A 21,181-nucleotide genomic window follows, 5' to 3' on the forward strand; every position below is an offset into this window, starting at 1 on the left:
CCAAAATAACTCTTGCCAAGCACCAAATGCAAGAGAATTTTTTTTTTTTTGTTTAAGAAATAAAGTTACCCGGTATTATTACAGGCAAGCCACAAAGACATTTGTTCATGTTTAAAGGATTAGTTCACTTTCAAAAAATGTTTGCTGATAATTTACTCACCCCGATGTCATCCATGTCTTTCTTTCTTCAGTTGAAAAGAAATTAAGGTTTTTGAGGAAAACATTCCAGGATTTTTCTTCATATAATGGACTTCAATGGCAACCAATGGTTTGAAGATTCAAATGTCCGTATCAATGCAACTTAAAAGTCTCTACACGATCCCAGTCGAGAAATAAGGGTCTTATCTAGTGAAACGATCAGTAATAAAAAAAAAAAAAAAAAAAAAAAATTATGTATATGTGTGTATATGTATGTACTGTATATGTGTGTATATATGTGTATATATGTGTATGTGTATATATATGTGTGTGTGTGTGTGTGTGTATATGTATGTATGTATGTATATATATATATATATATATATATATATATATATATATATATATGCATGCTTGGGTGGGTTACTTTAAAAAAAGTATTCAGTAACGTAATCCAAGTACTATAATATGAAAGTAATGTAACTGATTACTTTTGGATTACTTCAAGGTCACGTATATAAATAAAGTCAAGCAAGAAGAAATATTATTAAAAAATAAATATATATATATTTTTTATTTATTAAGAATTTGGTCCAGTGCACAATATTTGCTAAATATACACACAGGCCTGAATGTATATTTATGTAAAGGGCTATACAGACATCTAGTGGCTAATGTATGGTATTACAGATTATTTTGTTTAATTTTAACTAATTTTTAACTAAAAAATGAAAACACAACATTTACATTTTTTACACAATCTACATATTGGTTTATTTTAAAATAGGCCTACATGTTGAGTAAAGCCGTGATCTTTCTTAATTTACCTGACTGAACTTGGGGCGTTGGCAGTGGGAGTTCCCCTACGACATTACCTAGACAGCGAACTTCCCGTTACGTGAGAAAAGATTAAGAAAGGACATTTTGGGTACTAAAAAAGCGACTCTCCTAATTTCTACAAAATAGCAGCGGAATTTCCATGAATTAAAAGCGATTTTAGCCGCAGGCAGCATCGTTTCTACTAGCAGCAGTGATTCAATCTGCGTCTGAGGAGATTGTAGAAAGCTGTTATTTGCACATGCACCAGCGCGTGGCACACGTGAGTCATTACTGGCAACAGAACCAGGAACTACTGTATAATCAAGCAGCGCTCAATATAGTGTTATTATGCCAAAATACTTATTTATTTAGTTTTAAATGAAACCATTGTAATCCTGAAAGTATTCCCCCTTTTTTCAAAATGTAACTATAATCTGATTACTACTTTTTTTGACGTAACTGTAACGGATTACAGTTACTGGATTTTTGTATCCTGATTACATAACGCCGTTACATGTATTCCGTTACTCCCCAACCCTGTATATATATATACAGTATATATATATATATATATATATATAGTATATATATACACTCACCTAAAGGATTTTTAGGAACACCATACTAATACTCTGTTTGACCCCCTTTCGCCTTCAGAACTGCCTTAATTCTACGTGGCATTGATTCAACAAGGTGCTGAAAGCATTCTTTAGAAATGTTGGCCCATATTGATAGGATAGCATCTTGCAGTTGATGGAGATTTGTGGGATGCACATCCAGGGCACGAAGCTCCCGTTCCACCACATCCCAAAGATGCTCTATTGGGTTGAGATCTGGTGACTGTGGGGGCCATTTTAGTACAGTGAACTCATTGTCATGTTCAAGAAACCAATTTGAAATGATTCGAGCTTTGTGACATGGTGCATTATCCTGCTGGAAGTAGCCATCAGAGGATGGGTACATGGTGGTCATAAAGGGATGGACATGGTCAGAAACAATGCTCAGGTAGGCCGTGGCATTTAAACGATGCCCAATTGGCACTAAGGGGCTTAAAGTGTGCCAAGAAAACATCCCCCACACCATTACACCACCACCAGCCTGCACAGTGGTAACAAGGATGATGGATCCATGTTCTCATTCTGTTTACGCCAAATTCTGACTCTACCATCTGAATGTCTCAACAGAAATCGAGACTCATCAGACCAGGCAACATTTTTCCAGTCTTCAACTGTCCAATTTTGGTGAGCTTGTGCAAATTGTAGCCTCTTTTTCCTATTTGTAGTGGAGATGAGTGGTACCCGGTGGGGTCTTCTGCTGTTGTAGCCCATCCGCCTCAAGGTTGTGCGTGTTGTGGCTTCACAAATGCTTTGCTGTATACCTCGGTTGTAACGAGTGGTTATTTCAGTCAAAGTTGCTCTTCTATCAGCTTGAATCAGTCGGCCCATTCTCCTCTGACCTCTAGCATCAACAAGGCATTTTCGCCCACAGGACTGCCGCATACTGGATGTTTTTCCCTTTTCACACCATTCTTTGTAAACCCTAGAAATGGTTGTGTGTGAAAATCCCAGTAACTGAGCAGATTGTGAAATACTCAGACCGGCCCGTCTGGCACCAACAACCATGCCACGCTCAAAATTGCTTAAATCACCTTTCTTTCCCATTCTGACATTCAGTTTGGAGTTCAGGAGATTGTCTTGACCAGGACCACACCCCTAAATGCATTGTGGCAACTGCCATGTGATTGGATGATTAGATAATTGCATTAATGAGAAATTGAACAGGTGTTCCTAATAATCCTTTAGTGAGTGTGTGTATATATACATACATGCATACACACACACACACACACACACACACACACACACACACACACACACACACACACACACACACACACACACACACACACACACACACACACACACACACACACACACACACACACACACACACACACACACACACACACACACACACACACACACACACACACACACACACACACACACACACACACACACACACACACACACACACACACACACACACACACACACACACACACACAGACAGACAGACACAGTGAGGAAAATAAGTATTTGAACACCCTGCTATTTTGCCACTTAGGCTTAATTCTCCCACTTAGTCTTTGTTGGACTGGATTTTGGTCACCCACTCTAACAGAATTATTGAATCTGGTGTCCTACCCGATTGCTTCAGTGATCATTCCATGGTCTTCTGTGTATGGAAAATTAGATTACCTCGTCTACCACCCAAGGTGATCAGGATAAGACAGAGTAAACATCTTAACACTGACTTTTTTATCCAAGATTTATTAGAAATAAACTGGAATAGGTTCCATCTTATCCCTTTTGTTGAGGATGCTTGGAATTTTTTTTATACGGAAGTTCTCAAAGTAATTGATAAACATGCCCCTTGGATATCAGTAAAGGTTAAGGGCCGACATTTACCATGGATTGATGCTGACTTAATACATCTTTTTAAACAAAGAGATAAGGCATGGGAAAAGTACCGCCTGTCAAAGGACTCAGTTGATTTGGCTTCATATAAACAATTAAGAAATACGTGTACGACTAAAACAAGAAATGCTAAATCGAATTATTATAAAAACTCTTTGTCTAATAACTTCAATAATTCTAAGAATTTCTGGAAAAGTCTTAATTCTTTATTAAATAATTCTTCTAAAAGCATTGCTACCAAAATTAAAGTTAATAATGAGGTTATCAGTGATCCTTCCATAGTTGCCAATGCTTTCAACCAACACTTTTCCTCTATTTGTAGCTCACAATTTTCTAATTTCCCTTTCTTTGGTTTGGCAGATGAGCCTAACAGTTCCTTTTCATTTGCTACAATATATCCTACTGATGTTCAGCAGGTAATCTATGAACTAAAGTCAGGCAATGGTACAGATCCAGATGGTCTGGAGATTAAGTTTATTAAGCTTGCGTCTCATGTACTGGCATTTCCTTTATCAGATTTATTTAATTTATCTTTATCCACCTCGGTGGTTCCATTAATGTGGAAATCTGCCAGAGTTACACCAATACATAAAGTTGGAGATACACTTGATCTCAACAACTACAGACCTATTTCTATCATTAGTAGTATAGCAAAAGTCTTCGAAAAACTATTATTTAAACAATTATTTAAATATATTAATGAATTTTCTATTTTGTCACCAAATCAATCTGGTTTCAGACCAAATTTCTCCACAACTACTGCTCTTCTAAAATTTACCAACGATGTTTCATCCTCCCTAGACAATAACATGTCAACTGGTGCAATATTCATAGATCTTACTAAGGCCTTTGATATGGTAGATCACTATTTGCTTCTTGATAAGTTATATGCGATAGGCCTTTCTAAACACTCTATACTTTGGTTTAATTCTTATCTTCACTGTAGACGTCAGTGTGTCTATGTAAATGGTTATGTATCTCAGTCCTTAATAATGGAGAAAGGTGTTCCTCAAGGCTCTTCTTTAGGGCCTCTTTTATTTTCTTTATTTATTAATGATCTTCCTCTAATTTGCTCAGATTGTTGTATTCATCTATATGCAGATGACACAGTGATTTATTCATCTAATGTGACTGTTTCTAAGATTCAATCCTCATTACAATCTAACTTCAATGCTATTCAACACTGGTTCCAATCTAACCATCTTCTATTGAATAAGAATAAATCATATAGTATATTGTTCCCCACTAGATCAGCTATACGGAAGCAAGATAATAATCTTTCAATTAAATTCTTAGATGATACTCTACTTGTACAAGTTGATGAACTTAAATATCTGGGCCTTTGGCTTGACTCCCAACTTTCATTTAGGTGTCATATTAATTCTGTAGTAAAAAAGATTAACTGTAATTTACGAATATTATATCGTTCTATTAACTGTTTTACTCAATTAATTAGGTTAAGAATTGTGTCACAATTAATATTTCCCATACTAGATTATGCAGATGTTGTCTATCAAAACGCATCCGAAGCAAATTTGAAAGCATTAAATGTTGCTTTCAATAATATATGTAGGTTTGTGTTGAGATGCCCATTTACTACTCACCATTGTGTAATGTATGACTCATTGAATTTATTATCACCAAAAGCCAGAAGACAGTATCACTGGTATCAGGTCATCTTCAAATGTATGTACTATGATTACCCCTCTTACTTGAAGGAATACTTAATTCCATATAGACCCAGTTATAGATTGAGACACACTGAATATCTCTCTTTTACTGTGCCAAACATCTCTAAAGAGAGTGGTAGATGTGCATTCAATTTTAAAGCCCCTTCAGAATGGAATAGTCTACCTGGGTCTCTAAGATCTGTTACTTCCTTTCGTTCCTTCAAAACATCTCTTTTTGTTTATTTGCAATCAAATTGTAATTGTTTTCTTTGATTTTTTTTTTTTTTATACCCAATATGTGGGTTGCTTTTTGTCCTTTTTTCTTATTTATGTGTATATATGTGAGTATGGGTTTGGGTGTGAGTCTGAGATATGTATATGTAAATGTTGTCATGCATCCAAACATCACAATGTGTTTTATACATGGATTTGTTTCCAATAATGACTTGTTGGGTCAGGTGAGGTGGGACGAGGGAGAGCTTTTGTGTGTGTGAATGTATATGTGTTGTATTATCTTAGTCTATGTTTCGAGGACCCCCTCGAAAACGAGATGTTTCATCTCAAGGGGTTATCCTCATCAATAAATAAAATTTCAAATTTAGAAATCATGGAGGGGTCTGAAATTGTCATCGTAGGTGCATGTCCACTGTGAGAGACATAATCTAAAAAAAAAAAATCCAGAAATCACAATGTATGATTTTTTAACTATTTATTTGTATGATACAGCTGCAAATAAGTATTTGAACACCTGAGAAAATCAATGTTAATATTTGGTACAGTAGCCTTTGTTTGCAATTACAGAGGTCAAACGTTTCCTGTAGTTTTTCACCAGGTTTGCACACACTGCAGGAGGGATTTTGGCCCACTCCTCCACACAGATCTTCTCTAGATCAGTCAGGTTTCTGGGCTGTCGCTGAGAAACACAGAGTTTGAGCTCCCTCCAAAGATTCTCTATTGGGTTTAGGTCTGGAGACTGGCTAGGCCACGCCAGAACCTTGATATGCTTCTTACAGAGCCACTCCTTGGTTATCCTGGCTGTGTGCTTCGGGTCATTGTCATGTTGGAAGACCCAGCCTCGACCCATCTTCAATGCTCTAACTGAGGGAAGGAGGTTGTTCCTCAAAATCTCGCAATACATGGCCCCGGTCATCCTCTCCTTAATACAGTGCAGTCGCCCTGTCCCATGTGCAGAAAAACACCCCCAAAGCATGATGCTACCACCCCATGCTTCACAGTAGGGATGGTGTTCTTCTGTGTGTTTAAGCAGGGGAACCTTCCGTGCCATCCATGATTTCAAACCATGACGTCTTAGTGTATTACCAACAGTAACCTTGGAAACGGTGGTCCCAGCTCTTTTCAGGTCATTGACCAGCTCCTCCTGTGTAGTTCTGGGCTGATTTCTCACCTTTCTTAGGATCATTGAGACCCCACGAGGTGAGATCTTGCATGGAGCCCCAGTCCGAGGGAGATTGACAGTCATGTTTAGCTTCTTCCATTTTCGAATGATTGCTCCAACAGTGGACCTTTTTTCACCAAGCTGCTTGGCAATTTCCCCGTAGCCCTTTCCAGCCTTGTGGAGGTGTACAATTTTGTCTCTAGTGTCTTTGGACAGCTCTTTGGTCTTGGCCATGTTAGTTGGATTCTTACTGATTGTATGGGGTGGACAGGTGTCTTTATGCAGCTAACGACCTCAAACAGGTGCATCTAATTTAGGATAATAAATGGAGTGGAGGTGGGCATTTTAAAGGCAGACTAACAGGTCTTTGAGGGTCAGAATTCTAGCTGATAGACAGGTGTTCAAATACTTATTTGCAGCTGTATCATACAAATAAATAGTTAAAAAATCATATATTGTGATTTCTGGATTTTTTTTTTTAGATTATGTCTCTCAGAGTGGACATGCACCTACGATGACAATTTCAGACCCCTCCATGATTTCCAAGTGGGAGAACTTGCAAAATAGCAGGGTGTTCAAATACTTATTTTCCTCACTGTATATATATATATATACATACATATACATATTATGTATGTGTATATATATTATTTATGTGTATATATAAATAAATGTATATATAAATTTCGTGTATATATACGAAAATGCAGAACGCACATGCTAGTTGGCAGTCTCTGCAGTCTTTGCAGTCTTACAATGTCAACAAAGGATTAGTTCACTTTCAAAAATGTTATATATATACACTGTATATACTGTTTATGTGTATGTGTATATATATATATATATGTGTGTATGTATATATATACAGTGTATTATATACACACATATATATATATATATATATATACACACACATATATATATATATATATATATATATATATACATACACATATATATATATATATATATATATATATATACATACACACACACACATATATATATATATACATACATACACATATACAGTATATACAGTGTATATATATAACATTTTGTTATAAGTGAACTAATCCTTTGTTGACATTGTTTAAAGGTTGTGACGCACCAAGCCAATGTCAAAGAACTTCCTCATACGTCTGGGTTACACAAACACACCGCAAAGACTGCAGCTGACTGCCAACTAGCATGTGCATTCTGCATTTTCGTGCAAGGAAATAACTGTAGGCTATATAGACTGGTATCAATAATCTATATTGAGCAGTTGCTCATTATCATTTAAAGAAACATGCACCGAAACGAAAAGGTAAAAAGGGTGTTGTTTTACACTACCATTGAGGAATTTTAACCAAAGTATATTACAAACTTTACATGAAGACTCTAAAGATTCATACCAACTTTTGGAAAATGGGCATCCGATGATGACCCCTTTAAGAGAATCCGAAACTTGGACTGCAGATAAACAAACTAAATGAAGCTTACCATTTTGAATATCAATCATGTTGATCACTCCCTCCATTCCATGCGGCTCATGTGATGAAAATAAATAGTTAGCCTGTTACCACCAAAGTGGAGTTTTTCGTTCTTCATTCCTTTCATTCCTTGTCGCTTCTGCCTTGCTCACTGAGAGATTAAAACAATGTTGATTTTCTAATCTAAAAGCTTCCTGTTTATATTAAGTAATTTTTGACCAAAATCTTTACAATGATTTAAGTAATTTTCTTCCACTGTAAGGAACGTCATCATGTTATAGTAATTCTGCCTGCAATCAGAGATGTTAATGAAAACTTTCCCTGCATTTTTCAACATTGCCACTTAAATGACTTCTAATTAAATTTGTAAAATGTTAAACTCACATTAGACTCTCTCTAATAACTGGCTAGGTTTTACTTAAGACACCTGATTATCTTAATTTATGCGTTCTGAGAATTGTTTACCCTTCTTAATGACAAACCAACCTTTTTCTAAATCCCTTACATTCTCCCAAGCATCTTTTCAACTGCAACATCCAATCTTATTTAAATTAATATATATTTTTTAAATCACTTACTCTTGCTTTGAGTAAAACCAATATTTAAATCTCTTAAAGGGATAGTTCACAGTGTTGTGTTTTGGTTAATCTTGATTTCTCACAACGTGCTTTTTCTGGTCAAGACGGAGTGAACTGTGGCGTTAGAGTCTCATGAACTTGCAAGTCGTGCAGCCTTGCGCAGAAGACCTACGGCCAAGGTCAAGAATTTTGTTAAAAAAATACATACAATTAGTTTGTTTTTCACAAAACCCTATCGTATACCCCTAGAGCACTTGGATGTATATGGCACGTGTCGCATGAGATCATTCTGCGATACTTTCGCATCACTTTTAAAAAGCTTGATGCTGGTTGCTATTCACTGCCATCATAAGGTCAAGCGCGAGTGGGACTTTAAAAAAAATAAATAAAAATTGTGGTCCATAAAAGAATAAGGGCTTATGGCAGTTGAAGAACACCAGGGTGAGTAAATTTTGACTTAATTTTCATTTTAGGGTGAACTATCCCTTTAATTGCCTTTGAATGCTCAGACATGTGCCATATGAGTCAATGTGGCACTGATATATGTGCTGTAACATACAGTATATAACACTATAAATACAATATAACTAGATCTTAAATACAGAGGATCCGTTGTGTGATCGTTTTATAGAATCATATCGCCTGCCCTAAAATTTGCTCTATGGTATACAATACCAAGGCATTATTGACAACAGTACGACTTTCTGCAAAGCCGCGTTGAACTGATGTGTATTGTGAAAAGTGCTATACAAATAAACTTGACTAAAGAGACTGCAACATAATGCATGGTTTAAATTGAATTTAATAATTGCCAGACTCTAGTTGATGCAATTGGTGTGCGTGATATATATATATATATACAGAAAACAATTTGTAACTCATGCTAATGAATTTTACAATAAAATGTTTATCTAGGATGCATAAGCGTTTTTGGACTTTAAGTGTGTGGAATATTCCTTGCATTATATTCACAAATATGCAAGCTAAGATGTCAGGAATCGAAATGTTAATGCAACTGTCACAGGGACAAAAAAAAAAAAAAAAAAAAGTAATTTAAAAAAATGTAGTTTAATCGCTTGTAATATTTCTCAACCTGGCATTACAAAAGGTGTTAATCTTCGACCCTGGATGTAAAGTAATTTCTCTGTTTAAGTTGATGTGGACCAACTTTCTGTGTGATGTCACTCGTGTGCTTTGACGACCACAGCTGTTGTGGTGTACGAGAAGGGGCTCAGAAGAAGAGCCAGAGTGTAATGCCGATGCCCCTCCGCATGAGCCTCAAACACCACCTGCAAAAACACACAAGAGCCACTGAGAAACACCTTACAACACGAACACACCTGAAAGACAAAAGGGTCTTTATATCTGTCACTTCACTGACTCTTTATGTCAGTGTCTGTGTGCTCTGCATGTCTGTGCATGTGTTGTCCTTGAATGCTCTATCCTCTTATCTAAAACTGGTCCATTTACTGTGTGTCTATAGAAAACAAGATATAGGTTCTTAAATATTTACCTCCCCACAGTTAATATAGCTCTTGGTTCACATCCAAGACAATCATTCAGGGTATTAATTTAAACATATTTGCTGCAAGAGTGTATGCAAGTCTAGTAGGTATAGCTCTTAAAAAGGATATATATATTTTTTTTATAGAGTCGTCCTAATGTATCCTAATGGTGCCTTGATACAACAATAACCTATCACTTAGCAACCAATAAACACTCATGAATGTAGAAGTGTCATCACAGCCCTACTTACATCAGCCATCTGGTGGAATGGTGTGCGACCCTCTTCCTTCCAGTAGGCTTTAGTGTCAAACTCCACTCGATACACACCAGGAGTGAACTCCTGCTCAGTGATCAAGTTGTGCACCTCACCAGTCATATCCACTTTCCTGTGTAAGAGGAAGAGCTTATTAATGATAATGACAGCAACAGGCAAGAGGAACCATGCGGATGTGACTAAAATGAAAATGTTGAGCAGAGTGAATAGAGCAGGCAAAACTTTCCTACAAAGACAAAATGCACTAACTTTGCCAACACTGGAACAAATTTGTTTTTGAATTGTCATTTGAATTAAAAAAATGGATCAAAATGTATATATTTCCACACTATTTTCTTTACATCTTTTCTTTACACATGTTTGAAATGTTGTATTGCTAGCACTTCTTGAGTTATAATGTCAAGGACTTGAATTCCTCATTTGTAAGTTGCTTTGCATAAAAGCGCCTTGCTAAATGTATAAATGTAAAATGTGAATGTCAAAAAGGACATTGCTGAAGTCAAACTGAGCTCAAATAGAAGCAACATTCCTATTAAAAATTACTATGAATAGCAATCACATTTGTGAAAAGTTTCAGTCATCTATCCGCTGGGTTCTAACTAGGTCAGGTGAAATATTTAAAATGATTGATTAAATTATATTATATATAGTAGAAACATTATTATTATGTACTAGAATTAGTATAATATAGAGCATGATGGTTAGTGTGATCTTACCCACTGGCAATCTTTTCCCATGTCCCCATTTGATCTTGGCGATACACACCCAGAGCTATATTTCCAGCGGGAATCCCCTTCACGGCATCCAGGATCTTTACCGTCAGGGGGCAGTGAGCATCTGAACCACCATGAAAACCCTGGAACACATTCAAAGCGGCTCACAATCAATATGTATTCAAATGCTCTTTAGTTTTCTGTCTAAGCATGGTGCTTAGTCTTTTTTGTTCTGAAAAAAGGCCTGAAAACAGATTTTAGTGCTTCAGTTGATCGTTACTTTAATGATCTTGTCTTAAGATGAACCACTTGTTGTATTCATTTGTAAGTCGCTTTGGATAAAAGCGTCTGCTAAATGAATACTTGTCAAATGTAATGGAAGTCGATGTATCAGCTCAGAGCCGTTTGTTGGGTCAGTGACCACATGGACGTACAGTCGTGTATATGTGTGTTTTCCAGGTATAGATTGTACTGCAGCACTATGGCAGAGTGTAGATAACCTTGCGATCTTTATGTTAGCCTGTCCAACAACAGAAAGTACCTTGTCTCACCCAGAAGGGGCCAACTAAGGAGACATTTTATCTTTCATGGTACATTTCATAGATTTTGATGCAATGCCAAGTTAAATATAACTTAAAGGTGCTGTAAATTTCAGTCATTTCACTTCACAGCCTCTTTCCAAAATTACGCCCTCCAAAGACGTCAGCAGACCCGCCTGTTTTTGATTGGCTTGTCTTTCTTATTCTCAAGAGCTTAAACCAGCACATTTAGCTGAAGCAGAGCCTATGGCTGCCACAGACAGTTGTGACCTTTCATGTAGCAACTGTCAGATACTATGAGACATTTTACTAATAAATAAATACCATTTATGCAGACTCTTAAAACTAAGAGTTCCAAAAGGGGAGGTAACAGCGATACCATAGAAGAACAATTTTTTGGTTCCCCCCAAAAAACCCTTTCAGTTTTTAAAAGTACAATTTTTCTCTTCATATGAAGAACATCTTAATAATCTAAAGAATGTATCTAAATCTAAATAATGTAATCTTTTTTCACTTAAAGAAACATTGGTAAATCGGAAAGATTTAATGGATGTTAATGGTCCTTTATTTTTAAGTGTTAGGGTTAGAACTCCATATAAGATATGCTACGTGACATACAACATATGTAAGACTGCATACAATTTCACTCTCTCTTAGCACTGAACTGGTCACTTTAATGATCCTAAAATGTTATTTGAGTGCTAATTAAAAAAAAAAAAAAAAGTGGACATTCTATAGACACAAGCAATTGAACTTACCACTGGAGCACATCTACAGAAGGCAAACAGAGATGGGAGAAGCACACAAATCACTGCTTTAGCCATGTTAGAGCACAACTGTGGGAGATAGCACCCAAAATGCCCTTTATACAGTTGCCGACCCTGTCATCAGATGACCCGAGGGGGTGTCTGAGGCGCCCTGTTGACACAGTAAATAAACAGGGGAATGAGTAACTCCATACAATTTGGTTAATCCAGTGGAAACAATCAAGGGCATCAGCCCATATCTATTAAACAGCACCACTGTCCTTGGAATTTGTGCATTTCATGAATGCTAATTCCCAAAGTTCCTCCATTCTGTATGAGATCTGATTCATTGTCTGTTTACTTTCTAAGGACCTTAGTTCAGGCTCACTGGTGAAATATTTCTGGGCAGCACAAATTTGAGGGTCTGAGCTATTATTGACAGTTCAAAGAAAAGTGTACAGATACCCCTTGAGAGGCGAGTGCACACTTGTTTTTCACATATTTTCATGAGTAGCTGTATTGCTCAAGGCATTGAATCTATCAGTGGAGAACAGCAGAATTCCTTTGCTTGTGAGAAGATTCATAACAAATTCACAACTGGCCCGTGGTTGGGTCATACAGAAGTCAATCGCATTGTTCTTTAAAACAAATTTAGGCACAGCAAGGAAAAGAAAAAAAAAAAACATGGGGAAGGAAACAGGAAAAAAAAAAAATCTAATTGGTGCCTTTGTCTCTGCGAAATGCTGGCTTGTTGGTCTCATGCACAGAAAGTGCAACTTGATTGCACTGATGATATCTGGATATGGTAATAGATTATTTTTGTCAGTGAGTTAAGGAGCTGCTTTGAAACTGTATAGCCTGCCAAACAAGCTAATAATGATGTGTAGTAAAATTTGCACGTTTTGAATTCACTCAATTAGTATGACAATACCGAACTTCAACATGTAAATTCATACTAAACAACAAAAACATCGACATTTCGACAAGTTGATATGTGCAGAGGGTTCAATATATAGGTGAATAATTATTTTGAACCTGTTAATTTACATGAACTATCCGAAGCGGTTCACTAAATCGAACCTTCCATGCTTTTTTTAAATTGATTTCTATAGCGCTTTATACAATACAGATTGTTTCAAAGCAGAAAAAAGATACATAGTCTATATTCATTTTAAAGGATACACACTTTTTTTTTTTTTTTTTGGAAGTCATTTAAGTTAAAAAAGTGTTTGTGTCAGGAATAAGTGCCAACTTACTTTGAAAGGACAGGATGCTTCTGGACTAGCTCATTTTTTCTCAATACTTCCTGATACAAAATGAGACCACATGAACATGTTGCAACTGCAGGCTCTGATCATTGTGATTCACACGATCCAGTTTGAATTGGGCAAAGCATGCTGGATGCTTTGTAGGCCTAGTCTTAAATCATAAGTGACAGTTTAATGTTTGCTGAAAGTTTTCATTCTAATTCTTCAGCTCATACCCTGTGGCATGAGGACTCTAGTTGCAGGTTTATCACTGTATTTGAAAACTGCTGGTTAGGCAGGTTTCAGCAGATAGCGTGGAAAGAGAAAATTAAATTTGTTTTTGAAAAAGCTCCTCGGGCTTAATGGGAATGCTGTCAAGTTAACAACACATGACTCACAACGGTAACAATTGAAAAACAAGATGCCGCAGAACTGAAGCATTAAAGGACTTTATTAATAGACTGTTGGAAATCCCAGTAATAAAAGATTTTCATTAATTCATGCAGTAAAAAAATCACCACTGGATAATCACCAGAATCACTACTATTATTAGTATGAAATTAAACAAGAAAACAGTCACTGTGTACAAACATACATTTTGGAAGTTGATAAAAAAGAGAAAGTTTATCATTTTTCTGCCGTTATTTACCCTCCACCCCTTAATTTTACAAAGTTGTTGGACTCTTGCTATTTTATTGATGGTAAAAAAAATTATAATAAAAAAAAATAGAGAATTACAGAGAACATTCAAAAGTTACGTTCACATATTGTTTGAAGAATAATCAAATCGAACATTTCCTTAATGTTTGCAAAACCAAGAATATATATATATAAAATGTTTTTTTTTTTTCATTCCAATGTTCAGAGTACATTCAAAAATAACATTTTCATAACCTAATGAAAAATGTTAGCAAAACATTCTTAGAACATATTTTTGTTATCTGGAAAAGTCACATCCTGTTTCAATTTCAAACCCACACATCCTGGGTGAGCATGTGTTCAAATTTTGTTGAAGATTTCTTACTTTTCCTATATGCTTTACAGTTTCTTCCCACAGGCCTTCTCCATCTGTTACACTTAGCTCTCACACATAGTGTTCTTTACTGTTCACTATGCCTCATACGATTCCTCAATCAGCTGTCAGAACATCTGGCCACATGCATGTCTGTTAATGTGAATGCCGATGAACCTCAGGGCCAAATGTCCAGATGGTCTCTGCATAGACACACCCTTCTCTCTGACGGACTGAACAGTGCAAGAAATTATCTTTCAGTGAGGAATTTATTTATCTATTTTTTATAAAAAATAGCTTCAGCTGAAGACAAAGTGGCTGGATTTTCAAGTTGTGCTTCTCAAGCTTGTTCTCATTTTACATGCATGACTCAGTGAAAAGCAGCATTTTGCTTCAGGGTTAAAGGTATAGAGCTGGTAAGTCCCGCTAACCCCGCTGGACCTCTAGGTTGAAAAATCGTCAATGCAAGTGAATGGGAGAAAATAATTATTTTCTGATCCCGTTTGAATTGTGCCATGAATGTGAACATATGTTGTATGTTAATTTTTTATATAATGTTTCATGTTACGAGTTTGACCGTATATTGTACGATTCTTTGGCTAGCAGTTGTGGAAAAGACATAACGAGAAAGACTACATGTCGCCTATGTGACGTCACCCCATAACACATTTCCCTCCACTTGTCAAATCACGGTGCTAATGCTGCGATAATCTATGGAGACAGATCGAGATGCCTGTGTGTTTTGTACCCAAATGTCAACATTCAAACCAGATGGGCTGTTCTTTCTTCAGATTCCCGTCTGAAAGCAGCGAAGAGTTGTAGTCCACAAAGTGCTCTCACACAAAGTCTAACCGTATCAAACTTCTACCAGCTAAATTGTAGCATTCTTTACACGAAACATTATATTAAAAATTCACAGACAACATATGTTCACATTCATGGCAAAATTCAAACGGGACCAGAAAATAATTATTTTCTCCCATTCACTTGCATTGACGATTTTTCAACCTAGAGGTCCAGCAGGGTTTTACGGAAGGGGCGGGACTTACCAGCTCTATAGCGGAGGATTTTTTACTTCCGGGTGGATCACCTATACTATTGGTCCTCCTAATTGTCAATCATTCTGGTGAATCAATCAAACTTATTCAAAAAGTGGAGAGGGCGGGTCTTATCTAAAATTCGTAAAGATCCTCCACTATACCTTTAAATGTCACTTGATCTAAGTGATCTAATCTTTTACAAAATTCCATCTATCTATCTATCTATCTATCTATCTATCTATCTATCTATCTATCTATCTATCTATCTATCTATCTATCTATCTATCTATCTATCTATCTATCTATCTATCTATCTATCTATCTATCTATCTATCTTTGTGAAATCTGGCAAAATATTTATAGCCACAGCACTATACTCCAACTTGACCAATTTTTCTCGAATGGGGCTTAATTTTGGACTCTGTCATAGATGCTTGTCTTATTGGATGTCCCTTATATCTATTTAGATGACGCAGTATCTTTTAGTTTGGCCTCCACTACTTAGTACCTAGCAGCTCAGATGGTGTTTTCTTTTTATGTTTTTTTGGCCAATGCTGGAACATCAGCAAGCAACAATGGTGGTCTTCTGGTTTCCCTTTGCACTGCTTTCTCGTGAAAATGGGTCTCCATTAGCAGTACACCTCCAGGCGCTCCGATGGGAGATGAGACGGGGCTAAATCCCAGCACTGCCTCATGTTCCTGTACTTCCGTTTGCAACTGAATCAGCTGATGAGCATCTACAGGGGCTCCATTTATCACATACATTGCCTGTTGTCCTTGGCTCAGAGTCGTCTTTGAAACGTTTCTGCCTTGGAGTATCAAACCTTCCGTCCCATGGTTGCCATCTATTACATACAAACCCTGAGTGGGACTCTCAACAAAAACTGTGTTTGGTATTTGCTGCTCCACCAGGTAGAATACAGGCTGCTGTTGCACGAATAGTGTCTGGCTTGCTTTGGCACTTGGAAGCATGGCTGATTTATTAACCGTCTCAACTCTGGTAACGGAGCTTTGTTGTACCTGTTGTGGAGGTTGAGTCTTTTTGGTAACCTGGATGGTGCTAGTGCTGACAGTGCTCTCGCTTTTGTAGCTGGTTTCATCCGATTTGACTACTTGCTCAGTTTTGGGAGGGGGTAAGCAAGGCTTTGGAGGATGGCATATATCCGCTAATGTAAGGAACTTTGACCCCAGATTGTTAAGGAACTCCAGGTCATCGTCAGACTCAAGGAGGCTGCAACATCCAACAGAGCCAGCAGGGGTGCCTTGACCCTCGTACTTGTAATCCAGAAGACCGTCTGTCGGGGCAGGGTTCGCTGCAGCACAGCTTGCTTTCTGCAATAAAGAAAAGAAAAGAAAATTCTGCCATCATTTATTTACCCTTTATGTCATTCCAAACACAAAAAGTGCATGTTTGAAGAATATTTTGACCACTCTTTTCAATATAATATAAGTAAATGAGGCTGGGGTTGTCAAACTGCAAAAAGATTGTAAAAGCGCTATAAAATTGTTGCAAAAATGGTTAAAATAACTTATATTCCAAGTTTTTCAAAGTCACACGAATGAATGTAGATAACCTTCTGAGCCAAATGCTGCCATGAAATCACTGATTCAGTGAGTTGACTTAAAACCAACTAAGAATTAATCATTCCGACTTGCTTGGTCAATTGGGTCAACTGATTAATTGAAAAGGTTTTACTCAAAAAGTATGATTTTATCATGAATCGGACTGTGGCAAGCAGGACTGTTAAAACGGGGTGAGGTCGGTGGAGCGATTGATAATCCGCACTGTTTTTGAGTTTCTCTTGGAGGAGCTTAGGAAGCATAAAAGGAGGAGCGACGAGAGAGGACCAGACCTGGACTATTGCTTTACTTTCGTTTTGTGTTTGTTTATTTTGTGATGAAAGTTTATGTTTGATCGTTCGCCGGTTCCTGCCTCCTTCTTCCCTTATCAACGAACTCTGTTACACGGACATTGCTACTTCATTCATAAACATGCCTAGGACGGATGTCAAGATGCTAAGTAAATAATAATACATGGAACATAGTCATATGGACCCTTTTTATGATACTTTTATGATGTATGATTTGCCATTTTGAAGCTTGACAGCCCTAGTCCTCATTCACTTTCATTATGTTAAAAAAATTTGCCAAGGTATTCTTTAAAAAATTCACTTATTTTCCACAGAATAGTCATACAAACGCTATGCAGCGAAATCATGATCACAATTGTAATTACATTCATTTAAATTTGAATAAGATGCTACAAACTGATATAACCTCATACCTGAGAGAAGTATTCATTCAGGAATTCATCTCCAACTGCCATATCCACATAAATGTCCTGTTTTTCATGTACGAATGATGCAGAATAGAGATCACTGTTGCGCTGGTTGGCCTTTGAAAGGGTGTTTTTCCGGTACTGAAACCTGCTGTCAGTTTCTGTAAACCCATCGTTTATTTCATGGTTGAACTTTCTGCTGTCATTAGCAACACTAGCTTGAAAGGCCATTGTGGATACAGTTTTGGAAACCTTGACATCCTGGAACAGTTGTTTTTGGTCTATTGTAGCAACAGGGCTGCTGAGAAGAGGAACCTCCTATATACAAAATCATGTCCACATGTTGTAAACTGTGTTTTATGATATAAACTCAAGTTCTAATTTTATATTTGCATCTGAGTTAATTGCTTTTTCTTACCTTGTCCTCCCCTATGCCTTCAGTGTGATATGAAATAAGATGTTCTTTAGCTTCAAAGGGCAAATCTGTGAACTTGCTCAAGGTCCCACACTGACAGAAGATCAGTAAGAAAGGTACCACTGAAAATGCAAGCAACACAGAGTTTGTATTATAATCTCTATAAGGATGACAAGCTGTACAAATGTGTTGCGCACAGTCCACGGATAACTCACACAGGAGCAAAGCTGCGCCGCTGAGGAACAAGCCAATGGCTGGTGCACCTATTTTCAACGGGAAGCCACGTTGTGCGGCTAGCCTCGGTCCACATGAGCCCTTTTTCTCACAGGTGCACACTTCTACCTCAAACTTTTGACTGTCTGGACAGGACAGACCCTGAGCATCAGAGATCTTCACTGTCAGCTCATAGATGCCTCGCCACAAAGCCTCCTGTGCATGAAAGCTCACAGTTGTTCCTACAAATAAGAGATAATTACACTCTGGTAACTCGTATAAACTGCATTCGAGTTTGTCTAGTCTAGTGTGTTTTAAGTAACTAAACCTGCTTTGTCTTTACCGTTTATAGGCACCATCTCCCATTTTCCCACACTCTCCTCTTCTATCAGAACAAACTGGTAAGGTGCACCGTTTGGATCAGCGTCCTCATCGAAAGCCGTGACATTTATCACTTTATTATTATCGCAAGTTTGATGATAGGTGCTGGTCAGTGTGGGGCAGTGGTCATTTGAGTCCTCCACCTTTAATGCTATTGTCCCAGTAGCTGTCTTAGATGGCACATCTAAAAATGTTGAAAGAAAAATACCCATTTAACAGCCTTCAGTATTACAAACCCACCCATTCTGGACTTGCAGTCCGAACACTTTCCGACATTCTTTCGAAAAAGTAGTTTAACAGGTTCTCTGCTTTTTTGAACATAAATACTTGGCTTCCTGACAAGGTTGGAGGTCAAAAGCATTTCAGCATTTTTTTTTCGACCTCAGTAGGCTAACCCTTATCCTAAGTCTTTGAAAAAATATCCTATGCAAATAACCTATGAAAAAAGATGCTTGCCTTGAGTCATGCAGATAATCTTTGCGAAGTAGGTTCCATTTACCAAAAACTTTGATTCTCGATCAGGAACCTTCGTCAGTTTAATCTCAGCAGTTTCCTCATCAATAGTTAACCAGTTATCAGGATCATGACCTTTAGCATACCTGGTATTCAATTAATGACAAAACAATGACATGAACATAGTGGATCAAAGATTATTAGGCCCCCATATAAACAACAGTACTGCATTTGATAATATGCATCAATAATAACAATGATATAAATCGATAATATATCATTATTTACAAATCTAATCAATGACTATAATTCAATATTAAAAAGTAATTTTAATATTAAAAATAATATAATTAATATTAATATAACAACTAGCTGTACACTTTATAATACAATTCATTACTTTGTGAACTTGGTATCAAAGCTCACCTCACATTTTCAGCTGGTTCTCCAGTATCACCATCCAAAGCAGCGAAGGTGCCCAGCACTATTGGGAAATCTTCATTTTCTGGATCTTCTGACACTGGGAAGTCTTTTAAAGAAGGTGAGAAGCTAGGGCCATCAGGTAGGTTGTTTACACTGATCTTAACTGGGTAACCTTTCCCAGCTGGCTCAGATCCAGGTTTGCCAGAAGGTTTAGTGCCAGGTTTTGTTCCTGGTTTAGATCCAGGCTTGACACCAGGTGAGGGGCCAGGTTTGGCTCCAGGCTTAACTCCAGGCTTACCATCAGGTTTAAGTCCAGTATTACCACCTGCATCCACTCCAACGTCCACTCCAGCACCCAGACCCAATCCAGAATCCAGTCCAGCATCTACATCCAATCCAGCACCCAAATCCACTCCTGCATCCAGTCCTGCATCCAGTCCAGCATCCAGTCCAGCATCCAGTCCAGCACCTACTCCCACATCTAACCCCACTCCCAATCCTGTTCCCATCCCGGCCCCTGCACCTGCACCTGCTCCTGCTCCTGCTCCCATGCCCGCTCCAGGTCCTACTCCATCCCTGTCCAGATTAACGTCCAGCTCTAAAGCGCTTCCGTTTATAAAAGGAGCAACATTTGATATAACCAAGCTGAGGTCCAATTCTTTGATCTTTTCAAAATCAACAGGCTTCAGATGTAGACATGGACAAGAAAAAAGGATATATAAATATGATATGTCTCAACGCTGATGACATACAAGAAAAATAACAATCTTTTTAAAATCTAGTTTAAAATGTATGTGCCAAGTTCTTAAAAAACTTGAAAATGGTTTTGAAAAACTTGTACACAAATTTGAAGAAAAGGTTCAATTTAATGACTTGCGTGGTATAACAAGAAAATGTATATTTTTATAAACATATTTTCCTTAGATATGTGATGGTAACTTTTTTAAGATATATATATATATACACTCACCTAAAGGATTATTAGGAACACCATACTAATACTGTGTTTGACCAGGACCACACCCCTAAATGCATTGAAGCAACTGCCATGTGATTGGTTGACTAGATAATTGCATTAATGAGAAATTGAACAGGTGTTCCTAATAATCCTTTAGGTGAGTGTATATATATATATACTGTATATATTTTTATATATTTTTTTTATTATTATTTTTTATTATGATATCAGGACAGTTGTACCACCCTGACATGTTTTAACTTAATAATAATCATAATAATACCATAATAATCATAATAATAATAATAATAATAAAATAATTTAAAGCATTATTATCAGAAGAGGTGTATTGAACTAATGTATGAATTGCATTTGTAATGTATTTTTCGATGAATTAAGAGCTAGCACAAAACAAACAAGTCATTGA

General features: G+C 37.1%; 3 protein-coding genes across 3 annotated transcripts in view; all 3 read right to left on the bottom strand.

Annotated features, from left to right (window-relative positions):
* Nucleotides 1–21,181, bottom strand: part of mep1ba (meprin A subunit beta a) — a 507,054-nt gene that overhangs the window by 160,287 nt on the left and 325,586 nt on the right. The window lies entirely within an intron of this gene.
* Nucleotides 9,341–12,506, bottom strand: ttr (transthyretin (prealbumin, amyloidosis type I)). Its single transcript, XM_084432604.1, has 4 exons — nt 12,347–12,506; nt 11,053–11,192; nt 10,313–10,448; nt 9,341–9,845 (listed from the first exon to the last, which is right to left on the bottom strand). Exons 1-4 carry the CDS (start codon nt 12,410–12,412, stop codon nt 9,738–9,740), a joined length of 450 nt encoding a protein of 149 aa, XP_084288730.1. The 5' UTR covers nt 12,413–12,506; the 3' UTR covers nt 9,341–9,737.
* Nucleotides 16,102–21,181, bottom strand: part of LOC311305534 (uncharacterized protein) — a 38,181-nt gene continuing 33,101 nt past the window's right edge. Inside the window, exons 22-28 of the mRNA XM_084433306.1 lie at nt 19,800–20,479; nt 19,377–19,519; nt 18,883–19,104; nt 18,542–18,781; nt 18,330–18,448; nt 17,918–18,229; nt 16,102–16,965 (exon numbers count right to left, since the gene is read on the bottom strand). Of these exons, the coding sequence (XP_084289432.1) occupies nt 16,168–16,965; nt 17,918–18,229; nt 18,330–18,448; nt 18,542–18,781; nt 18,883–19,104; nt 19,377–19,519; nt 19,800–20,479 (2,514 nt within the window). The 3' untranslated portion in view covers nt 16,102–16,167. The remainder of the gene's footprint in view (nt 16,966–17,917; nt 18,230–18,329; nt 18,449–18,541; nt 18,782–18,882; nt 19,105–19,376; nt 19,520–19,799; nt 20,480–21,181) is intronic.

The sequence above is a fragment of the Rutilus rutilus genome, assembly GCF_951802725.1.
Source record: "Rutilus rutilus genome assembly, chromosome: 15".
NCBI classification, from domain to species: Eukaryota; Metazoa; Chordata; class Actinopteri; order Cypriniformes; family Leuciscidae; genus Rutilus; species Rutilus rutilus.